A 25,452-nucleotide genomic window follows, 5' to 3' on the forward strand; every position below is an offset into this window, starting at 1 on the left:
GTTGAAGAAGGACTGCTGATGCTGTTGGATTCTGACCTCCCTGCACTCAAAGTGGATTTTCTGGAGCTAAAGAACTTGAAATGGCGCACTTCTAATTGCGTTGGAAAGTAGACATCCAGGGCTTTCCAGCAATATATAATAGTCCATACTTTGGCCAAAAATAGACGACGTAAACTGGCGCTCAACGCCAGCTTTCTGCCCAAATCTGGCGTCCAGCGCCAGAAAAGGAGCCAAAACCAGAGTTGAACGCCCAAACTGGCACAAAAGCTGGCGTTCAACTCCAAGAAGGACCTCTACACGTGCAACACTCAAGCTCAGCCCAAGCACACACCAAGTTGGCCCCGGAAGTGGATTTATGCATCAATTACTTACTTCTGTAAACCCTAGTAGCTAGTTTATTATAAATAGGACCTTTTACTATTGTATTAGACATCTTTTGATCATTTTTAGATCTCTAGACCTCCATGGGAGGCTAGCCATTCGGCCATGCTTACCCTCTATTCACTTATGTATTTTCAACGGTAGAGTTTCTACACTCCATATATTAAGGTATGGAGCTCTGCTGTTCCTCAAAAATTAATGCAAAGTACTACTGTTTTCTATTCAATTCATCTTATTTCGCTTCTAAGATATTCATTCGCTCTTCAACCTGAATGTGATGAACGTGACAATCATCATCATTCCCTATGAACGCGTGCCTGACAACCACTTCCGTTCTACCTTCGATTGAATGAGTATCTCTTAGATCTCTTAATCAGAATCTTCGTGGCGTAAGCTAGAATGATGGCGGCATTCAAGAGAATCCGGAAAGTCTAAACCTTGTCTGTGGTATTCCGAGTAGGATTCAATGAATGAATGACTGTGACGAGCTCCAAACTCGTGATTGCAGGGCGTTAGTGACAGACGCAAAAGGATAGTAAATCCTATTCCAGCATGATCGAGAACCGACAGATGAATAGTCGTGCCGTGACAGGGTGCGTTGACCATTTCACTGAGAGGATAAGATGAAGCCATTGACAAGGGTGATGCCTCCAGACGATTATCCGTGCCGTGACAGGGCATTGGATCATTTTCCCGAGAGATGACCGAAAATAGCCATTGACAGTGGTGATGTATCACATAAAGCCAGCCATGGAAAGGAGTAAGACTGATTGGATGAAGATAGCAGGAAAGCAGAGGTTCAGAGGAACGAAAGCATCTCCATTCGCTTATCTGAAATTCTCACCAATGAATTACATAAGTATTTCTATCCTTACTTTATGTTTTATTTACATAATATATTGTAGCCCATATGAGTCAACTTGACTGAGATTTACAAGGTGACCATAGCTTGCTTCATACCGACAATCTCCATGGGATTCGACCCTTACTCACGTAAGGTATTACTTGGACGACCCAGTGCACTTGCTGGTTAGTTATGCGAAGTTGTGAAGATATGTTTAGACTATGGTCCTTTGCATCCGTTTTTGGTGCCATTGCCAAGGAATCAATTTCGAACAACAATTCACAACCCGAGTAGCAATTTCGCATACCAACGGTCACGATTTTTCAAAAATGGGTGACCTAAAAAGGTCTATGGTCACGGTTTTGGGGGGTGGCCTAAAGTGGTCTATGGTCACGGTTTTGGGGGTGGCCTAGCTAGTCACGGTTTTGGGGGTGACCTAAAGGGGTCTATGGTTACGGTTTTTTACAATGACCAAAAAGGGTCTATAGTCACGGTTTTGGGAGGTGGCCTAAAGTGGTCTATGGTCACGGTTTTGGGAGGTGGCCTAAAAGGGTCTATGGTCACGGTTTGGAGGGTGACCTAAAGGAGTTTATGGTCACGGTTTTTACAGTGACCAAAAAGGGTGTATGGTCACGGTTTTTTAAAAAAGGGTGACCATAGAGTACCTTGTCCAAAACGGCTTCGTTTCTCTTCCTTTTAAAAATCCACATTTTTTTTACCCAGACGACGTCGTGCAAACACCCTCCCTCCCCCCAACCAAAATCCCTCATCCCCCCAACTTTCCCCATTCCCTCGTAAGTTCCCCCCAAATTTCCCCAATCCTTTAGCTCGTAAGTTCCTAAGTTAGGGTTAAAAAAATAAGAGAACTGGCCAAGCCTTCTTTCCTGCCCAGCCACGCACCCTCCTCCCCTCTCTCGTCGTGCAAAACCCAGTCGCCGGTCACCAGCTTCGAAGCCCACTATCCGTTGTCGTCTTGCTCCAACCCGTGAAGCTGGGCATCAGCTTCGCTTTGCCCACCATCCGTCATTGGCGTCCGTTGGGTCTTCCTGGAGCTTGTCTCGGAGCCTCAAACCCGTCGCCATTCGTGTCATCGTTGTGGAAGCCTCAAAGCTCTCCCCAAATCTGCAAATTGCCAGCTTCACGGGTCTGGTGTACAAAGCCCTCAAAGCTCTTCGTATCAGCACTCACTCACTCCATTGAGTATTCCAAGTAAGTTTCTTTCTTTTCTTTTCTATAAACACTCTGTTGCGTTCCAGATCCGTGTTGATATTTTCTCTTAAAGCATGCAACCTTAACTTTGGCATCTTTTTTAATGCAATAATGATTATACGTGGATCTATTGTAATTTGAATCATATTCACAATCATGCTTTCAACTCCATGAATTTTATCCTGCAAAATTGATCAGCATTGCAATACAATGTTAGTACTCTGTAAGCAATATTTTGATACATACATACATACACTTATCTTGAAGACAAAACCATTAAAGCATGATTTTCTTACTCTTTCATGTTGGAATATATTGTAGACTTCTTCGGCGTTCCATAGTCTTGTATGTTGACCGCAATTTTTGCTAGACTCTTCAAGAATGATTTTTCAACACATTTTTTTTAATCAATCTATGCATTTTTATATATTTTTCATTATTATATGAATAAATACTTATAAGAGACTTGTCTGATAGGCTTTTTATCCCTATGTCTGTAAAGAAACCACAAGAATTTAATTAGTTTAGTTTTTACAATTAGCTAAGTTTTTTCAATTTGATCTCATAATTTCAATTCTAATGAGCATTGATCTGCATTCGGAGAGTCCCTTTAGGGTTGCTCTTTAGCTATATATCATATCCTATGATTCTAATTGAAAGTGTACTAATACATATAAGGATACCCTATAACCGAAGCATAATAAATGGAATGCAAGTTTGACTTTTAACTTTCAACTTTTAAGGCTTGTAATTTGTTCATTTATTAGCTAGGGGCATATGCTTGTAATCTATTGTAGCACTACTGCTGCTGCTGCTTCTATTAATATGTCTAGTTATTTTAGAGGAATATTATGTATGATGCATTCATGCTTGTCTCTCATTACATTCTCCTTTTAAATGCGGCTGATTTTTATAGTTTTAGTATATAAGTTTTCTAATTTGCTAATTTAGTACCTCATTCTATTTAGGATCATGTAATTATTTAATGTTTTCCATGTGAAATGTGTGTCTTGGTATCATCTACTCTATTCTTAGTGCTTTAAATGAATGCTATGCTACCCTATTCTTACTGCTTTAAATGAATGTTATGCTGCAGATGTTTGGTGAAAAAGCTTTTGAGAAATATGGGAAAAGTTTAATTTTCTTTACAATCAGGGCATGTCTTCTAGTTTAGGATGCTTTGGGTGGGAGTGATTGAAAAAGTTACTGGTTAATATGAGGGAATTTAGACATTGTGAGAGTTAAATAATTTGCATCAGTTTGTGGATCATGTATTTTTTATCATCTATAGTAAGTATCTATTTGAATGTTTTGAGTTATAAAATAGAATAAAACTAAGGAGCTTGCTATCCTTTACGATGCAGAAGTTGGTCTTGTTATATTCTCCAGCACTACAAAACTTTATGAATATGCAAACACAAGGTTTCAACTTTCAACCATACTTCATCTAATTCATTTCCATCTTAATTAATAACCTTATATATATATCTATCTATATTTGATATGTATGTGCTTATTGTTATATATATAGTCTTATTAAGCTGATAATTAGTACATGATTTATCATAATAATATTATTGATGATTATGCATGACCAAAATCTTATATATCGATAGCCTTGTTACATTTCTAATTAACAACTTCTAACAAGCTTTATAAGCTTAATAAAGCTAAGCCCTATGCTGTGTTCATCCGAAGACAGAGCTGCAGAGAGAAGAGATCTAGTATCTTAATTAACTAGTATTCATCAGATACTCATTTTCTTTAATCAATATTCTTAAATTTGACTTTTGAGAATGAAAAAATGGGGGTTAAAAGAACTAGCTATATCCCTTATTATAGGATCCTAAATACTCTAATAAAATTGTCTTTTCATATATAAATATTGTAACACCCTAACTACCAAAACTCACGCTTCCGGCTGCGCGACTCTGATAGCTCGGGCATTATGACGACACTTATATTATTTAATACTAAAATATGAGCCTGTTTAAAACTTTAAACCGCAATACCGTTCTCAAAAATACTTTCGCTATACAACGTACATCCATACATACCATACAACTTACAGAAACTCATAAAGAGTACATCCATATATATACATACATATATATAAATAATATTACAGACATTAACCAATACAATCCCTATCCCTCTTACAAAATATATCAAGTTGAAGGCGAGGGGTACAATAAATAATAATCTAAAGCAACACAGAGCATTTCCACAACAATTAAATAAACTCTTCGTGACTTCTGCATCCATATCCTGAAAAGAGAAAAATGTAGGGGGGTGAGAACATCATCCTCGAAAGGGTTCTCAGTAGAGGGTTTTTGGGAATTACTGTAATATGATACGTGAAGATAACCGTACCAGTGATTAATAACTGACTTATGCCTCTTTTCAAAATAACGGTTTACAGTAAAAGAGAAAATCTGAAATCCTTTTCTGAAAGAGGAAACTGTTCATTTAAAACAATATTTTGAAAGCCTTTCAAAAGGTTTATCTATGCTAAACCAAAAATAGCCTTTCATACTATTCCAAATCAGAAACACAAAACCGAAACCAACCATCGGTCCATCTCATTTCAACCACACTTTAAAGATCTCATTTCTCAAATCATCTCAGGCTCATAAGCCACTTTTACTCAAGGTAAATTCCCCTTTTAAAACCATGCCACTCTCAGCATCCTCTTTTCAAAACTTCCATAACCATGGAAAGTTAAAGATTCATTTTGAAACATTCAAAATCATCCATCCAACAATGGTATTTTATAACAAAGTTTCTCGGCAGAGTCCCAAGTCTTTAGGGGAAATTAATATAACTCATTTTCTCAAATTCACTTAAAATCATTAAAACATTGTCTTCCTAATTTGAGTAACAAAATAGGATCTAAGCCATACAGAGTCATATAGTCAATTACCCTTTTCAAAGCCGTTTCCTTTACTTAAACAAAAATCAACTTCAACCACATGAGGAAATTCTAAAGCGTTTCAACTGCTCAGAAATTGTTTGTCTTACAAAAATTTAGAACTCAAGGAGTACTTAAAACCTTTCCCAAAATACTTTAAAATGAGACTTCTCAATAGACGCTCGGGTTCTTTCAAAGCCATTGAAACTTCTTTAATTGAAACCCCCAAGTCAAATCCAAAGGCATAAATCCTTTTTACATTCAAGCAGCCTTAAAGCATAAGTTTCATTTAAATAACTTGTTCACAAGGGAAATGTAATACTTTGCTTAAGAAATAAGACTAAATCACAATTTCCTTTCTAATAATTCATTTCAAAAGCATAAGTCACCCCTTTCTTAATAATTCAGATAAAATAGTAGAAGCCGTTAACTCGTAAGTTTCCAAATAACGTTTCACTAAAGTCTCGGATTCTACCAAAATTTCGACAGCACCTCCCCTAAAACTTAGACTTTGCCACCCGGTTCGGGTCCCAACAAAATAGTCCACAATCTTTTTCAACAGCCCAACATCCAAAATCAGTTCAAGGCGAGCCAAAATCCAGCAGTCATCTCAATTCCATTTTTCAAGAAAACCTTTTCAAGAATCAAATCATTATCAGCCGAATAAACTCATTTCTAAAGTTTCAAAGAAATGGCTCAGTAACAATCATTTATCAATAACCAGATCATTTAAAGCAAGCCAGGCTGAATTCAAGAGTGTATTCTCTTTTTCACATTCTCAAGAAAATCAACTCAACTCAAATCAATTCCCAACGGATTAAACTCAATCTCAAAGCTTTAAAAGAATCAACTTCAAAAGTATTTTGTTTCATAAAACCACACAACAATTCAGCCAAACAAACATTCATAATCACTCGAGACAATCAAATAATACATAAGGCTGCTACAACCACCAAATACACATTGTCTCACATCAGTATCCATATGTAATAATTCCAATATAAAATATAGTTTTTGAAAAGCGCCCCTACCTTAAAATACAAATCCATAACCCAAACGTCTCACAGAGTCCCTTTCGCCTCAACCCGAAGTGACGGCAACCAACAACTCGGCTCCACTTGCTTTCTCAACAATCTCAACGACTCTAATTGCAACATACAACAACTGAAACTCAATCTTATAGCAATTAACGTCACAAACCTCAGCGTGAGATAACAGAACAATAACGAAAGGGCTTTCAAATTGAAATGCTTACCGAACCGAAGAAAGAACGGCTAAACCAAAACAACGGCGGTCTCTGAACCGGTTCGGCAGCAGCCCGGCAGCCACCTCAAGTAGCAGCGGCGACCGGACTCCGGCAATGGTGCCTGGAACCCACATACAGAGACGTTAAAGCTTCCAGAATCTTAAACAAATGAAGACCAAATTCAAAACCCTTACCGGCAGAGTTTTCCAGCAACGGCAGCGATAACTCTTTCTCAGCGGACCGAGACAGCAGACATGGAGGGGGTTTCATCTCGCTTCTTCTTCGCTGCTGGCAGGGACAACAACTACCCAGCTCCGGCGACGGCGAGCTCGCAGTAGCAGCGGCGGTATCCAGGTGCAACGGCGGCGCGCAAGACAGCGCCCCTCTCTCTTCACCGCGAGCTCCCTCCCTTTCTCCCGCGACGGTGGTCCTCCGACGCGACACCAGTCACAACAGGGACGGCGGCGGTGAGGCTCCAACAACGCTGGCACAGCTCACTCACTCTTCCCCGTCGCATTCATCTCTTCTCCTCGGGTTTCTCCGACGACAGCGGCGCGAACATCAGCGACCACTGTGGCTGGGAGCAGCTCCTTCGACAGCGAGGAACAAGGACCCAACGGTGACTACAATCGGTGGCTCTTCCCCCCCTCCGTGGCCCTCTTCTCCATCTGTCTCTCTCTCTGCTTCGTGCGGTGTTGGCAGAAGCTCGGCGGGACCGCGGCGGCGCGAGATTGGTGGCGACAATGCATGGGTGACGGCCCCTCCAGCGGCGGCAGTGAGACGCCGATGATGACTGCTAGAAGATGGCGCGAGTGAAGTTCCCTCTCTCCGACGCCACTTCTTCTGGCTCGATCCCCCTCTCTCACCATTTCTCCATGGTTGCTGCGCATGATTTGGGAAAGGGAAAGTATGTGCATTGCTGCTGTTGGGCTCAGAGGGGAAACGGGTTCTGATTAGGGTTTTCAAGGTTAGGGTTTCATTTTCAAAAATTAGGGTTAAGGGTACTTTGGTAATTTCACTCAAAAATAGGGATAATATAGTAATTGAAACCCAAATTAAATCCAACACTAATTGTGTATAGAAAATACTATTTGCTCCTCATTTTTACAAATTATTTTCAATAAATTGTCCAAATCAAATAATTGGAAATAATATAATTAAATCCTTTATTTTCTCAAAACAGTAGTATCAATATTCTAAAATATTAATTATTTAGTCCAAAATCACATAAAAATCCTTATTATTTCACAACCACCAACTTTGTGGTTTAAATATAGAAAATAATTCAATAATTATAAAATTGGATAATAATCATAACTTATCTCAAATTCAATAAATCAAAACTTGCCTTAATTATCTTTAATAAAATAATTTCTGAAATTAAGGCTATAAATAATTATATGATTTGAAACTTGATTATAAAAAGACTTTTCAAAGGTTCTGGGTCTTACAAATATGTTTTAAAACAGATAGCTTCTTTCATTTTACTTTTCATGCATTATTATTACCTTCCATCTTAAGTAAGTATATATAAACTGCAGAACTAACATTGAGAAAACTTTTCCTAGTCATGAAAATCAATTATATGGTTTATTCTATAACGATGATATACATAATTTGTTCAAAGAAGAAATATATTCATATATAGTGTTTGGGGTATAGACCTTTTTTTATCCTACTCATATATAAGCTAAGCAGCAAGTATATCTCAACATATTAGCTATCAATTATTATAGTAAGATTATTTATATACTTCGATTTCGTTAACATAATAATTTTAGATTATTTAAGGATTTTGTATCTATTTTCTTTGATTTTTCAAATAGGTCTGTGTTTCCCAAGATACTTTTTAATTATTGATATGTAAAATCTTCAATTATTAAATTACATATATTTTCCAGAACATGCTTGATTATGTCTCATTTTAAGACTGATTATTTTCAGAAAGTTTAAAATAAAAATTATCTTGTATTTTATATTAATTCAAGATTAATATTTATTAATTGATTATTTTGTTTACCTACTCTTGAATGTTCTTTATCTTCCTTTGATTTTTTTTTGTTTTATTTTGTATACAGGATTATTTTTTTGGACTGGTAAAGACAAAAGGAGTTGACTAGTTATTGTGGCACAGTGTATAACAACTTCAAATGGCATCTCAAAATAAAGGAACTAAGCAGTAAGTTTATATCATTCTTGTCATATAAAATAATTTGATCTTCTATTTATTTAGGTAATAAGTGTGTATATGGTAGCTAAATTGTCACTATAATTGACTTATTAGATCATATTTAGTAAGTTCAGATATTTGCATTATTAGGTTTAATCATGTTTTGTCAAAAAATTAGATAGTTAAATTATATCATGAATTAATAGTATGCTTTTGGTAAATGATATATCATGAATTTGAGTTAAACTTAAATTTTAGGATCGTGAATAATTTATATTTATACATGAAAACTGGCTGCAAAACTGAAATAAATATATGCACAAGACAATACTAGGCCTTTCATAGTGAAAACAATTACTTGGCGTCTCAATTTGTGACGTACGTGGATGTCTCACAAGTCATGCATTTTTTTTCTTGGAAAGTGCAGATGTTATGTTTAAGTGCTGAAAAAATTCATTTAAGAATTTTCATTCACCTTCTAATTTCTATGTTCTTCAATTCAAATTATATTGCTTATGTTTCTTAATTTGTTCACTTATACTACTAGTAACTTAGTTTCAATACATGAATTAGTCATATATGAAAACTTTATTTCAGTAGCTTACTTGCTAACTGAACGCAAAATCAAGTAAGAAAAAGGTTTAAAACTCCTTTATTTTATCTTCCCCTGTATTAATAATGGAAATGAGTTCTTTTTTATTATTTATTTATTTTGACCAATGAAAAAACTCAATGAATTACTGTAGCAAGTATAACTTGCAAAGTTCCAAAAGCAAGAAACTAAATAAGTATAGTTTATCTTATAGCCTTAATTTGCTGTATATGTACTGCATCATGAAAAGTATTTTTGTTCTGTTCTAACATGTTTATTTATTTTGCTAGCAGGAAGACATGATGTGATGAAGAAAATATGTTCCATACATATATGACATGGGATGAGTCTTACAATGACTTTAGTTATGTAAATGTAATATTTTGATATGTTCTGTACTTTTTGAGGTATTACATGTAATTGGATAAATTGCATTCTATTTTGATTTGTGTTGTTTAGAGTAAAAATTAAACATATGTATCTTATAATGAAACTTTTATAATTTAGATTTCTTGAGTTTCTTATTTTTAGATTTATTTTGTGATTATCATCATTTTGGGATGTGATTATAATTTAAAAAAAATTAAATCCCATAAACAACAATAGGCTATAGTCACCGTTTTTAAAATAGGGTGACCATAGATAACCTATGGTCACGGTTTTTTACCATGACCATAGATAAGGCTATGGTCACGGTTTTAAGGAGGGGTGACCATAGATAACCTATGGTCACGATTTTTTACCATGACCATAGATAAGGCTATGGTCACGGTTTTCACGCGTGACCATAGATTAACCTATGGTCACGGTAAAAAAAACGTGGCCTAAAGTGTCAGATTTAAAAAATTGAAACCGTGACCATAGAAACTGTGACCATAGATAAAAAAAACCGTGACCATAGACCTATGGCCACGAGAGAATAGGCCACGGTAAAAAAAACCGTGACCATAGGTCCAAAATCATGACCATAGATCTATGGTCACCCTTTTTACTAGCTATTCCGTGACCATAGGCCTTTTTTGTAGTGTATTAGCATGGAAGCCTTGTATCCAGTAGAAACAACCTCATCAGAATTAGTGCTGGGTACGACTTCTTTCATTGAATCTTGAACTATCTCCCCTATCTCTTCTGCTGCCTCTTGAATCTTCTCCCGAGATAGACCTGAAAGTTACATCGTAGCAAAACAATTCCAATGCATCACAATTTATACAAAGAACATGGTCAGACTTTAACATTATAGACGTCTTGTTTGACTTGCATTTCCAGAGTTTTGTAAGTCCTCTTTCTATGAAAATGAATTCCTCCCGAGACACAATATCCAGTTCAACCATAAGATTGTTCTCGCATCGGGCCTATAGTAGAAAAGAATGCTCATCAAAATATGTGGACAATCCCATTACAAGTACTCTGTGCCACGCAAAAAAAGAGTATAATAAAACATATAAGACTATCATATTAAATCCGCACTGTCATTGCTTTCATCCCCCTGAATGTAAATCAGAAATTTTTCCAACATATATTACAATTTAAGAAATATAGCTACCAAACACAGAAAACTTAAAAAGAATAAAGGTTATTTATAAAATGATTGTACTCAGTAGGTAGTTAAATACGGGTCCTAGTGAAGCAAGAAATGGATGATATTAATAATTGAAGACAGCAAGATCTAAAGATAAAGATGAAAAATATCACACAGCAAAATGAAGTATGCTTCAAAAATACATATAATTATCAATAGAGCTAAACAGTTCAAAATTACATATAATTATCACATAACTAAGTATAGAAAAAAATGGAATTTATCCTATATGCCTATGCAGTTCAGGGGTATCAATACCCTTGGAAATATTAAGAATTTCACATGTTCAACTAATTCAAAATGCTAAATGTTTTCAATTAATTTTTTATTCTCTTTCAAAATATTAAACGTGTGATGAAAGGCTTCAGTTGAAGCTAAGCAATGAGCATTGACAACAGTGACAATGGAGCAGCTTAATTGGCTAAAGGCTTTAATTTTATAAACAACAGATCATTACTACTTCCTAATATATGAACCCAATACACCTGAATATTAGTGAGAGTAAGAGGAAGGCAAATGCAAGCCCAAAGCAGGAGAAGACAAATGCAATGCTGCTTCTATATATTATATTATTAACATCTCAGTCTCGCTAACTAGTAGCTAATTTAATTTTCCATTACAAAAGCAAGGGTTACTATTTCTAGCTACTACATGCCCCTCTCCTCTCTGGTCTGATCTTATCAAATTAAAGTTTTTCAGAAGCTACTCTACCAATATACGAAGTCACTTGGATTATATATGTAGTTGATGTACCAACCAACTCACACCCATGCCATGCCTACCCTCTATAATAAATTTACAATCTCATCATTAATTTAACAGTAACTTTCATAACCTACTATCAGTCCATTATTTGAATACAAATACCATACGCATTCATTATTGGGAGTTGCGACTCACTTAGGGACCCAAAAATTGACATAATAAGTATTTATACACAAACACCAGTGTTATTCTCCTTCATGATTTCTCTTATTAAATATAGTGTTTTAAGCAAAAGAGATCAACCAATTACCATTACGGGTCAAGGAAAACCTGAGAATTTAAAATCATTCCAACACTATTACAATGCTAAGTAAGTGCTTTCATCTGGATAAGTCATATAATTGGTGTTTAAACCCAGATTTTACCTTCACCTCTTTCAGTATTTGGTGCGATAGTCCCTTATTTGTAGTTGTTAAGAATTTGAAGTCAAATTTTTTACGGTACTTAGTTCCGAATTGACACAATTCCTAAAATGTTGAGAGTCTCACAAAATGTAAGATATTGGCTGTGTCTTTTGTTTACAGGATACTAAAACCACTAAAATTATCATTGCAGTTCGAAGAAGTAAAAGAATCCTTTAACGGTCAGACATATGAGATCGTAAGATCATAAGTTCAATAGGCACTCTACTAACCTCATCAACTATGTGCATGTGTGTTAAGAATACATCAAGCCATGATCTAATAGGTCACTTGTTGAACCATAAGTCTTGAGCAAATGATATTGTGTAACAGCCCAAACCACCCGCTAGCACGATATTGTCCGCTTTGGCACACAAGGGCTCACGATTTTGCCTTTGACGATAGGGATGATAGCCGAACCCCCCACACTCACTCGTCAAAACGTGTCATGCTAGGGAGAGGTATCTATAGCCTTATAAAGCATGCTTCGTTCCCCTCCCCAACCGATGTGGGACCTTACAATCCACCCCTCTAAGGGAGCCCAATGCCCTCGCTGGCACATCAATCCGGGCTCCGGCTCTGATACCATCTGTAATAGGTATGATAGCCGAACCCCCCACACTCACTCGTCAAAACGTGTCATGCTAGGGAGAGGTATCTATAGCCTTATAAAGCATGCTTCGTTCCCCTCCCCAACCGATGTGGGACCTTACAATCCACCCCTCTAAGGGAGCCCAATGCCCTCGCTGGCACATCAATCCGGGCTCCGGCTCTGATACCATCTGTAATAGCCCAGAGCACCCACTAGCACGATATTGTCCGCTTTGGCACACAAGGTCTCGCGGTTTTGCCTTTGACAATAGAGGTGATAGCCGAAGCCCCCACACTCACTCGTCAAAACGCGTCATGCTAGGGAGAGGTATCCACACCCTTATAAGGCATGCTTCGTTCCTCTCCCCAACCAATGTGGGACTTTACAATCCACCCCCCTAAGGGAGCCCAACGCCCTCGCTGGCACATCAATCTGGGCTCCGACTCTGATACCATCTGTAACAGCCCAGACCACCCGCTAGCATGATATTGTCCGCTTTGGCACACAAGGCCTCACGGTTTTGTCTTTGACGATAGGGATGATAGCCAAAGCCCCCACACTCACTCGTCAAAATGCATCATGTTAAGGAGAGGTATCCACACCCTTATAAGGCATGCTTCGTTTCCCTCCCCAACCGATGTGGGACCTTACATATTGCATGCTCCAGGGAAGAGAATGAAGATGCCTGTTCATCGCCCTGCAAAACGAGATGCTACTGCCGCAGAGAAAGAAGTCGTTCTCTTCCAATTTCCCTACTAAGTCCCAACACAAAACAGGTGAGTAAAAGAACTTCAAATATACACGTCAATCATACTATAACTCTAGGTACAGAGGGTTTAAAAAGACAAATTAAATAACTTTAAATCGTACCAGATGGTTTATTTATACCATATGCTAGTTGCTAATCAATGAATTTGCAAGTGTCTAACAATCAACTAGACTATGCACAGAGTAATAGTTTACATGTCCTGTATTGGTAACCAAATACATCCATAAATCAGCAGCCTCTTCTCCAATATCGATGGTATCAGTCGTGGGTTCTTCTAAATTGCCATCCCTTGTCAACGACATACCTTCAACATCACATTCAGACAAATCAGTCAAACTTGGTTGGAGAGAAAGTTCGACCTCACAGTGTTCATTTTATTCACCCATGTCAAACAAATTTTTTGGCTTTGCATGGACTACTATACTCCATTGCTTATTGACTTTATCTTCCATATAGTATACAAGGCGAGCCTCGGATGCAAGAATGTACAGCTTGTCATCTTCAAGATCACCAATGTGAATCGGATTATTGAAGTTAACACAGGTGTGTCCCAAAACATCTTGCTTTATGCCTCTACTAGACGTGGTGTCTACCCAGAGGTACCTGAGCAAGGCTACGATAATGACCATTGTAATTCAGTTCAATGATATCTACCAATCTTCTATAATACGAGACGCCACCAACAACAATACTACTATCACAAGTGGTTGCATAACTTCTAGTATCAGAAGTGATAGAAACTTCGCTATTTTGGGTTCTCATCGTATCCTCTCTTGATAGGGTTTTAAACCAAAATTCATTGACGTTGTACGCCTTAAAGTGCATAGCCTGAATATTGGGGCCACATGCGAACCACTGCATTTCTCGAGTGCATGGTGCTTCGCAGTGGTATCTAACAAGGAATAATTATATGTTTTCTCAGTTGAGAAATAGAAAGCAAGATACTCCTCAGCTTGAATATTGGGGCCACACGCCTGATTCCCATCAATTGGAGGTCTTTTCGAGATTTAAGGTGGTCCTTGAATTTACCACTATCATTCAGTATAGTGTAAACTATGTTGTCACACATATTCTTTTCTATGTGCATCACGTCAAGGTTGTGGCGCAATAAATTATTCTCCCAATATGGAAGTTCAAAGAATATACTCCTCTTTTTTCAAGGAGCCTTGTCTTGCACTGTATTTTGTTGTCCGTGTGCTCTTTTACCAGCAACCGTTTGTACCTTGCCAAGCTTGACATGCACATTCTCCAACTGTCTCAAAATATCTCCACCAGACAATTTGATAAGGGGACCTCTATCCTCTACCTTGCCATAAAATCTAATCTGATCCTGCCGAAATCTGTGGCCTTAACTCAAAAAGTGCCATGACCTATGAAACACCATTTCTAACTGCAGGTGAGTCGGTTAGTCCTAGTATCCAAGTTGCACATAGGACAAGCTCTCCCACCGTACGTATTCCACCCAAATAAGTTGTCCAATACTGAAAAATCGCTGATTGTCCACATCAACATAGCATATATCTTGAATGACTTTTTCTCATTAGCGTCGTACGTCTCAACACCACCCACAACTACTTCAACTCATCTATCAAGGGCTATAGGTAGAAATCTATATCATTCCTAGGCATCTTGGGGCTGGGAATAATCATAGAGAGGAAAAGGAGCTAGATATCATACAATCCCAGGGAGGTAGGTTGTACGAGATAAGAATCTCAGGCCAAATCGAGTACCTTGTGTAACATCCTAACTTTTAGCACGTCATGATCGTACCAAAGTGAGGCGTTACTAACATGTTTTCCTTATTTACTATTTAATATTGAGCCTTTAGTTCGATTTCGCATTTCAATTTTCAGAACATGCCGGAAACTTTTCTTTTTCTTATTAATCAAACTCATTCATCAAAGGACACCAAGTAATAATAATCACATAATTATTAATAATAATAAATATTATACAAAAGAATCCAAAAGAAACTCAGATACAATTCCTATCCCTCTGTATAAAAAAATCTTAAATAACAAAGGTGAGGGAATTCTATGAAAACAACTCAACACATAAACTTAACTTAAATAAAACTCATAATCGCCAGCAGCTTTAAACTGAGTCTCCGAACCTGTGTCACTGAAAGGGTGGAAGATTATGGAGGCCGTAAAAGTAATGAGATAAAATGCAAATAACTAACTTTACTTAATAAAACTATTTTGTTAAACCTTTGGAAATACTTTTTATTTTTACTTTATTAACTTATTACCTTCTTTAAATTTCCGAACTTAAACTAATCTCAGTCACAACCTCAGTTCCCAATCACAGAGAAACAATAGCACAAGAAACAGAAAAATAAACAAACAAATTGCAGTAAGACAAACAAATCAAGCAACACAATCACAGAGAAAATATATCAAGCAAAACAAGACCAAATGTAAATGTGCAATCAATATGATGCATGTCTATCCTAAGCAGGCCATGAGCTCATGCGTCGGTTGTCTACCCGCAACCCGATGTTACTCGGAGTGAACCCCGAATATGGTCCCTTTACTGTGTCAATTAGACACCTTGGCATCACGGTTATCCGTGTCAATTAGGCCTCATTATAATAACATTTTAATGTGTATCACAGTAAAGGACAGTGCTATTAATTAGGCGACATTCCCGCATTAGCAATTTCAGGCTATCCATTAGGCGGGCCCTTTCGCATTAGCAATTTGGCACAAGGCCCATTCACATTTCATTTTCATGAATCATGATTTACTTCAGTTATTTATTTCATTCATGACTTTTCATTATTCCTCCACATCACCAATTACATACTCATACCTCTGCATCACCTTATTATTATTCACACCTCCGCATCACCACATATTCCTTCACTTATCATACCTCAAAACATTAGTTTTTAGGCAGCCAAACTTCTTTAACGTTTAATAAAAATTCCTTTCCTTGATAAATTGGAATCAAGTTATTACTTTAAACAAGAAAATTTTCTCAATAAAATAAACTTAAAACATAACTCTTTTCCTGATAAATTGAAAGCCAAATAGAATGAGTTTTAAATCAAATTCTCTTTTGATTAACGCTTTAAGCAAAGCCTCAAAGTTTTATAAAAAATTTTGCAGCATTTCCTCTAAAATTCAGATTTTGCCACCCTTCAAGGGTCCCAACCAAATCATTTTCGATCCTCAAAGATCATTCCTGATAAATCCAACAATCCAAATCCAATGCCAAATCATTTTATAAATCTGAAAGCTAACCAGGTTCAATTTCAAAATCATTTCTCAAAATAAGCCTATAAATCAGATTTTTAATATAAAGTTCCTTCTTAATGTAAATACATATTTAAATCAGGTTTTCAAAACAAAAACAATTTTTCGTATACTTTTTACAATAATTTGGACCTTACCACCCATGCGGGCTCCCTCATATTCCTAACTTCCCAAACCAAATTCAAATCCAACTCCATTCAACAATTATCAATACAACAATTTCTTCAATAACTAACTCATCATCTTTCAATTTAACAAGTAACACTAATTTAATCACCTTTCACAGCCACAACTCAACCAATTCATCAATTAATTACGCAAGACATTTATAAATTATTTGCAATTACTTACTAGATTTCAATGACATTCATAAATTTAACGATTAATTTTAAAATAAATTCCCTACCTCTATATGAAATCAAAACAACGAAAATTCCGGAAAAACTTTTTGACTGAGTCGCTGAAGAAGAAAACGTCAGAAATCGTCTGTACTTCCTAGAACCCCAATTGACCGAACTCAAGGGGAAGAGGAGTTACGTCACCATCAGCTTCCACCGAATAAAAATGACGCCAACACGTAGAGGAGAAGGATACGAACACTTTTATCGGATTAGATTTTTTATTGGAGTTACAAATTTAAAAAAATTGAAGTCGAAAGGTTTAAGGGTTTCACGGTTTTCTCTCTCATTCTCGGTCACTATCTTCTCACCGTGCAAGAAAATGAAATCCAAAGAAGCTAGATGATGATGATTAATGTGATAAGAAAGGGTTAGGTGTCATGGTTATTTATATATATACACATATGTATATATGCCTTTTATCTAACTAAATAGTTTTAATAAATAATTTAAATTAATAGAATAAATTATAATTAAATTAAACTTCAATAATCATAAAATTTTATTTAATTATTTTTGTTAAAAATAGTTTTCTTAAAAACAAAATCTCAACAAATATAATAACTCATAAATAACTAATTATTTAATTTTTAAAAATCTAGGGTATTATATCTCATCCACCTTACAAAAATTTTCGTCCTCGAAAATTTATAAAAGATGAAAAAGATTCTTATCATCAACTCCATTTTCAAAAATATCGAAGAAAAGAAATAGAAAGGTGTGGCATGTTCAGTTTTGCAAATGTAAAAGAAACCATATCTCATGAAAGAAGTTTGAAACAAAAAGTTTTACGGCAAGCAACCAAGGAAGAGATTCACATTGGCACGAATAAGGGTTATACTAACCCCTAAACTTAACTTCTAATGTTCCCGAACCCCGTAATTTATATTACTTATTACTTCTATTGCGTTTATGATAACCTGTTAGTACTCTCATATACATAAATTATTAGTATTAAGTTGGCCAGACTTATTACCATGAGGTATGCAATGGTAAGTTAACAGCATTAATCAACAAACAGTCATGTATCTTAAAACTCAAACTCTTGTCATTAGGACAAGACCTATTGCATGACAGACACTCAGAGTATGCAGTGAAGCATAATCAGTCCATTTCCATAGCTCTAATAGAAACGAACTGCTCTGATACCATAATATACGCACAAAGAGAAACAGTGATCCTCAGTTCATGGGCGTCCCCGAGATCAACACACAAAACAGCGATCCTCAGTTCGTGGGTTATACCCGAGATCAACATACAAACAAAACAGAGATCCTCAGTTCGTGAGTTTTTCCGAGATCAAAGATTATCAACAGTTCATGGATTATTCCCGTAATCAATGATTATCAATTCGTGGGTCTTTCCCACATATAAAACAAATAACAATTCGTAGGTTTTTCCTAGACCAAAGATTCATTCAGTTCGTGGATACTTTCTATATTTAACCAAATATCAGTCACAGCATTAACCAAAATTAATCTTGTCAAATTAATTACTCACGATAACAAAATTCAATAACATTTACAGCCATAACCTAAACTCAATAAACTAATTGAAACACTAGAATATCATCTCAATATCAAACTTAATTCAAATTTCGCAACCTCAAACCAAGCCACGTTTCTCACTTCTTTCTTTTTCTTTCCTAATGACTCATATATGTAATTACAATAAATAATTTAATTTAATAGAATAAATTATAATTAAATTAAACTTCAATAATCATAAAATTCTATTTAATTATTTTTGTTAAAAATAGTTTTCTTAAAAACAAAATCTCAAAAAATATAATAACTCATAAATAACTAACTATTTAATTTTCAAAAATCTAGGGTGTTATACCTTGGGCTGAGGTTTCTGAAAGGATTAAAGTCATCGCTAACCAAGGCTAAGCGAACGCTGCGCGGATTGCTACTGAAGTCAGTATATCTTCTGTCAAATGCCTTCCATTCCTCAGCGTCCCTTGGATGCCTCAAAAACTCATCAGAGTTAGGCCTTTTCTTGTGCCACAACATGTCAACAGATGTCTTACTGGACATGAACAACCGCTACAGTTGTGGAGCAAGGGGAAAGTAACGAAAAAGAAAAGCTTCCTTAAAAAATAAAAAAAGAAAGGAGGAACAAAAGTTAGAATTTAAAAAAAATATAAAAAACAAAAATGTAACTAAAAAAATCATAGTGGACAAAAAGAATATAATCATATCAAAATCTTTTTCTGTAAGCAAACCATTTTTTATTGCTTGGTTAGTGATGAGCGGATATTTTATACGCTTTTTGCCATCATCATTTTCATATAGTTTTTAGTATGTTTTGTTTAATTTTTAAGTTTTCATAGGTTTTAGTGCAAAATTCATATTTTTTTATTCTACTTTGAGTTTGTGTATTTTTATGCAATTTCAGGTAATTTCTGGCTGAAATTGAAGAGCTGGAGCAAAAGTCTGATTCAGAGGCAGAGAAAGCACTGCAGATGTTGTCAGGATCTGACCTCCTTGCACTCGAAAGAGCTTTTCTAGAGCTACAGAAGTCCAAATGGAGCTTTCTCAATGGCTATGGAAAGCTAACATCCAGAGCTTTCCATCAATGTATAATATTGCATACTTTGCTTCAGAATTAGAGGCCCAAAACTGGTGTCTAACGCCATCCTCCTGCCCTATTCTGGCGTCCAGCGCCCAAAGGAGAAAAGACCAGCGTCCAACGCCGAAAAAGGACCCCCTAGCCAGCGTTCAACACTCTAGAGGCCTCCTAGCACGTGGATCTCAATCAAGCTCAGCCCAAACACTCACCAAGTGGGTCCCAGAAGTGGATTTTAGCATTAAAAGATTGTTTTACCCTTCTTATATAATCCTTAATCACTAGTCTAGTATTTATTTTGAGAACTCCCATAATCTCAAGGGAGGACCTGTCATATTTCGAATTCCACATTGTATTTTCTAGTATGAGTTTCTAAACCTCCTAGGTTGAGGGGAGGAGCTCTGTTGAGTTTTATGGATTAATAAAGTACTACTGTTCTATTTCAATTCGTGTTTGATTCTCTATTCTAAGATGTATATTCGTTCTTCATCATTATGAATGCGTTGAACCGGCACAAGGTTATTTCATTCTACATAGGTTCAGAGTGAGTCTTTCATCGGACAATTGATGAACCACTAGCTTGATTATACATCTCTTAGACGGCTAATCCACGACTTCGTTGGGGACTTCTCGAGACACCAGTTCAGCTGAGGTACGGGAAAATTAGAGTCTTTGTGGTAGAGGCTAGAACCAAAGGCGCAATATTCTCTGATCCGAAAGATTCGACCTTGTCTGTGGTATTTTGAGTAGGATCACTAAGAAGAATGAACTGCAAGAGCTTCACCCTCAATCAGACTGGATCCGCACTAACCCTGGGGTTCAGATCTGGGGAGCATCAGCGATCCCTTAAGAAAGGCATTGATCATACACAGCCTGCCATAGAAGAAATCATTCACAGTTGAAGAAGACAGTAAGACCGGAGTAATCCAGAAGAACAAGGCATTTCCAAGCCTTAACCATCTTCTTATCATTGCATCCACCATCAACTGAGTAACGTTTTATTTATTTTCTTTTTATGCTTTTAAACAATCAAACAACCTTTCTATTCGCCTGATAAGATCTACAAGATAACCATAGCTTGCTTCAAATCACAATCCTCATGGGATCGACCTTGACTCACTCATGTATCACTTGGACGATCTAGTGCACTTGCTGATTCAGTTGTACGAAATGTGAAAATTCGTGTACCAGTTAGCTAAAAAGATTATGTGCAATATTCCCATGTACCTAGCTAGTGGCTTTTAAGAATGAGTTATGTATGTGTATTTTAGCTAACTCACTTTCGTTGGTAAAATAGCAGGACCCATTTAGATTTTACTCATTAGTTGAACCTTAAAAATAAAATACTCCAACATTAATTTTTGAAAAAAAAAATGTTTTCAATATAGAATCAGCAATGCAGAAGGAGCTGGCTAAGTGGATATGATCTATGATCTATATATGTATGACTTTGAAGTTTGAAGGAAAGAGCTTTTAGCAAAAAAAAATGATTGCTTAAGAAACTCAAAAAAAAAAAAAACAACAAATCCTTTGATTCTATTTCTTTCGTGAGTGATATGGCTTTAAAATGCTTTGGTGGTATCTTTAAAAGGTTGTAAAGCTTTAAATTTAAGTAGTATCTCTGTGTTTGTGATCAAAACCTCATTTCTAACAAACTAATCATATCAGCAATGACCAGAAAAAATCAAGTAATAATACTTTAATAAATTGACATGAATGGTATCGAAGGATTGCTAGAGACTTATAGAGTATTGGAAAAGAATGGAATTTAGGTATAATATAGAATTAAACTTCTTGGACTGTCTATATAGATAGATCATTCAACTCGATTTATTAGAAAATAAAATTGAATTCACAAAAGAGACTTAATTTTAACATATTATATATCTATATATAATGTTTTTACTTTTATTTATTTTCTTTTAAGGAGACTTAATTCACAAAAAAGACTTATTCACAAAAGCTGGTGGCATCCAATCTTGTAGACAGGGTTGCGGTACTAAGCATGTTATATGACAAATTAGAGTTTCTTCAATTGCACAACATCCTCTAATTGCGCGTGAAAGAAGTGAAACATTTTTCACATATATTCAGCTCATACAAAGAATGAGATATGAAAGTAATCAACCCATGTAATAAAAAATTATACGATTGAAAAACAAGTCATTGGTATTAGCATGTAATAGATATTTCAAAAAAGCAAGAGAAGCAAATCAACTTTTCTCAACCTGATTTGGAGGATAGGAAAATAATTTCAAAATGCAGAGTTATTTTGGTTAGATAAAATAATGCTCATAATTGATAATATAAACAAAATCAGGCTTTTGGACCAAAAAGTTCTTGATTCAGTTCTTTACTTTTATTTTGAGAATTATTAGCAAGCTACATTAATTTACTTTATTTTGGCTTATGCATATTAAAAGAGAAGAAGAATATGCCTGGCGTTGTGGCAGCAACACTTCACAAAGGTACCGATGGGTCATGCAAGTTAGGATTTTGCTTCACCCTTTTTTTCTGTGTTCTTGGCAAGAATAAAACCAAAATAGAAGAGTAAATTGAAACCAAACCAAGAAGAAAAGTATAATGTAAATCAAATTGAAATCTGAAATCAAATTGAATCAATAACCTTGATTAATGAAATGTTTAAGATCTTTTCTCTTTTTTTTTCTTTTTTAAAATGTGATTTTTGGTTTCTCAAACGGGTCAGCAACGGTTGGCCAGTGGCACTCTGATTAATAACATGCCAAAGGAAAAAGATAAAAGAAGAGGAAGAAGTTAATAATATGAATGGGTTAGCTTGATCATTTATTTAGCAGTCTGAAAGATGTCAGATAAGTTACCCAGTAAAAGAAAGGAACAAAGCATATAATTATCCAGTTATACTTATGTATTATTACTGTATGGTAGATCATATCTTGTATTAATAAATTTTTTGAACTTGTTTGAGCAATCGGAGCACTGTCTTGGATAAAGGAACTAAAGTTGTTCTGAATTATTTGAAGGACAAACTACCAGTGCAATAATTTTATTATTTAATTTATATTTGGTTTTGAGTGTGCTTCTACCTTTGGGACTCATGTGTTCCGTAGCTACATTATGTAGTGGATAAGAACAATCAGAAGTCAACAACAAAAATTTCATTTAAGTGTATTTGCTTTTACTTAGCATTCTGTTGAGATCTTTTTGTAACCCAATTAAACATAAATCATAATCTGAATCAAAATTATGCAAATACATAGACAAAATCTGAATCAAACTCCTTAACTTTAAACATCCACAAGTAAACCAAATTAATCAAATATATAGAGAAACTTTGAATCAAAATAACCTGAAAGCATGATCTAAACCAAGAAAATATATACCAATCTTCTAGAAAATAGGATTCAAATTTTATAAGTGATGAAGAATGAAAACAAAAAAAAAGATATTGGAGTTCAAATTCTCATCACTATGCTTGTTGATTTAATTAGTTAACTGAAAATGAAAGCTTGATGCTCTTCATATATTTTTAAAATTCTGATAGAGATATATATATATATAATATTAATCAATGCAATACAATATCAATACAATATCCATATATGTCCTTGGTCTCTGCTTCCAATTCAAAGAAAATCAATGCACCAAATATACAATATGTAATATAAGTCTAATTATATAGAATGCAAAATTGCGAACTATACAGAAGAACATCTGGATTTTCAAAAGAGGTATCTTTATCATACTTCACTTAAGTAGGATGTTGAGGGACTGGAGAGTTGGTGGCTTAAACTATGGGGTTTTTCTGACTCAAATAAGTATTGTTGAGGGACTGGAGAGCTTTATACCATTTATTTTCTTCTTTTATCATGTTTGTTTCATGCTTTAACTTTTTCACTATTTGTAACTCTTTCTTTTCGATGCAATATAGAGGATAATAATATAAAAGGAAGTAAACAGAGTTTTCTAACCAAGAAGATGACCCCTACATTTATACTTTCCTTATTAGATTCAATCTGTAACACCCTAATATTCAAATCCTTATGCTCGAGTCATAAGTCAATGATATTACGGTGGTACGACTCTCAGGTGGATTTTTAATATATAAATATAGGTAATTTTCGAAAGGAGTATTAATCGAGAAGCCTGAAAAGAGTAGAAATAAAATCGCGAAGACGTATCACTCACGTTTTGACAACGAAAAGTTAAACTGCTAAGCCGAACGCGATATATGGACAAGGCATAAAGGAGATTAAGAGATAGATAACAGATAGATATTTATAGCATAAGTAAATAGCCACTAGTTGCGACCTGCGAAGTTTAGGCCGGCTAGGGTACAGTATGAAAGTAGATGACAACAGTATATCCTAATCTCTCCCAAAGGAAACATAAGAGCCTCTATAGGCAAGTTCCAAAAGAGTTCAATACATAATATAATCTTTTCAAAACAAAGGTAGAGAGATTCTAAGCAAAACACAAAGTAGAGAAAATAAATATCTTCGCCGTCTCTCAGACGAACCACAGCTCACTTCTGAGCACCTGGACCTATATCTGAAAAACAAGAGATATATACGGAATGAGAACCACGGGCCCATGGGTTCCCAGTACGGTAAAAGTGCCAAATAAATTCAATGTACTGCAATGGTAACATGGCATATATGATGTAGAAATCCAAAACAAATGGCAAACCCAAACAATTCAAACATATGCAAATGATGAATGCCTGCCCTATGGCTGATGATATCATCTGTCGGTTATATAGCGAACCCGACATGTCCTGGTAGCTAACCATTGGACAGAAACACCCATTGCGGAGCAAGTAGGTTTGAGCTACAACCCCCTTGCTACTACCCGCTCAACCCAGAGCCAGTGGAATAACCACTACTGCGGCTACTACCCAGGCGGGTGTTTACAAGCTCAACCTGGAGCGAGTGGATTCACCACTACTGCCGCTACTACCCAGCCGTCACAATCTCTGACCTGGAGCAAGTGGGACGAACCACAACCCTTGCTACTACCCAGGGTCTCAATCTCTGTCCTGGAGCAAGTGGGATGAACCCCAACCCTTGCTACTACCCAGGATCTCAAAACATACATTCGTTCAGTTTAGAAGCAATCATCACTGTTATCAAATCTCAAACATTAACCTGGAGCAAGCGGGACGAACCACCACCTTACTACTACCCAGGTATCACAAATACACATGTGTTTAAAACTCCATAATTAAACTCATTTATCATAAACATCCTTTCCCGTCTCATACCCGGAGCAAGTGGACAACGCCACTGCCTACTACCCGGGGTCACACATCACATTTCAACCTTTTTCATTGTTATCCATGTAACACATTCATTTATTAATCATATAGGCATTTATACTCAGCCATAAACATTAATGGCCTTGCCGTAACCCGGCAATAACTCAGCCATCCGGCCCATGGTTCAATCAAGAACCGGCCATTTATCAATAATTATAGCCTTTCGGCTCATGGCTTACACGGTACTTCCACCGTCACCCTCCATATCTCATATAATCATATCTGATCATCATTGATCATAACCTTTTTCCTTGCTTCACTCGCAAGTTACCACATCCCCTAGTTCCTTCCTCATTGCTAGGCATATCATAATGATTTAATACCTAAGGGATGATATTGGAGGCTTAGAAGTATGAGATTTGGCTTTAAAAACTCAAAAACCATCTTTGGCATGAAAACAGGGCCACGCGTACGCGCACTCCACGCGCACGCGCGGATGGCCAAAAACTCATCGACGCGCAAGCGTCA

General features: G+C 36.0%; 1 protein-coding gene and 1 long non-coding RNA gene across 8 annotated transcripts; one reads left to right on the plus strand and one right to left on the minus strand.

The window, feature by feature from the left end:
- Positions 1,931-9,877, plus strand: LOC107625496. Of its 2 annotated transcripts, none has more exons than XR_001617287.2 (4): positions 1,931-2,434; positions 3,799-3,856; positions 8,670-8,770; positions 9,644-9,877. It is a non-coding gene; the product is annotated as an uncharacterized LOC107625496 (long non-coding RNA). The 2 variants fall into 2 exon arrangements; XR_001617288.2 differs by having other exon boundaries at positions 9,647-9,860.
- LOC110268901 lies at positions 4,505-7,566 on the minus strand. Of its 6 annotated transcripts, XR_002357648.1 has the most exons (4): positions 6,786-7,561; positions 6,601-6,712; positions 6,377-6,489; positions 4,509-4,702 (listed from the first exon to the last, which is right to left on the minus strand). XR_002357648.1 is itself a non-coding variant. In XM_021115995.1 (3 exons), the coding sequence occupies exons 1-3, from the start codon at positions 6,859-6,861 to the stop codon at positions 6,407-6,409; spliced, it is 291 nt and encodes a 96-aa protein (XP_020971654.1). In that variant the 5' UTR covers positions 6,862-7,565; the 3' UTR covers positions 6,187-6,406. The 6 variants fall into 6 exon arrangements, 3 of the variants coding, with proteins under 3 accessions (XP_020971654.1, XP_020971653.1, XP_020971655.1); XR_002357647.1 differs by having other exon boundaries at positions 4,505-4,702; positions 6,377-6,509; positions 6,601-7,566; XR_002357646.1 differs by having other exon boundaries at positions 4,508-4,702; positions 6,601-7,560.

Source organism: Arachis ipaensis, chromosome B02 (genome assembly GCF_000816755.2).
Source record: "Arachis ipaensis cultivar K30076 chromosome B02, Araip1.1, whole genome shotgun sequence".
Taxonomy (NCBI): domain Eukaryota; kingdom Viridiplantae; phylum Streptophyta; class Magnoliopsida; order Fabales; family Fabaceae; genus Arachis; species Arachis ipaensis.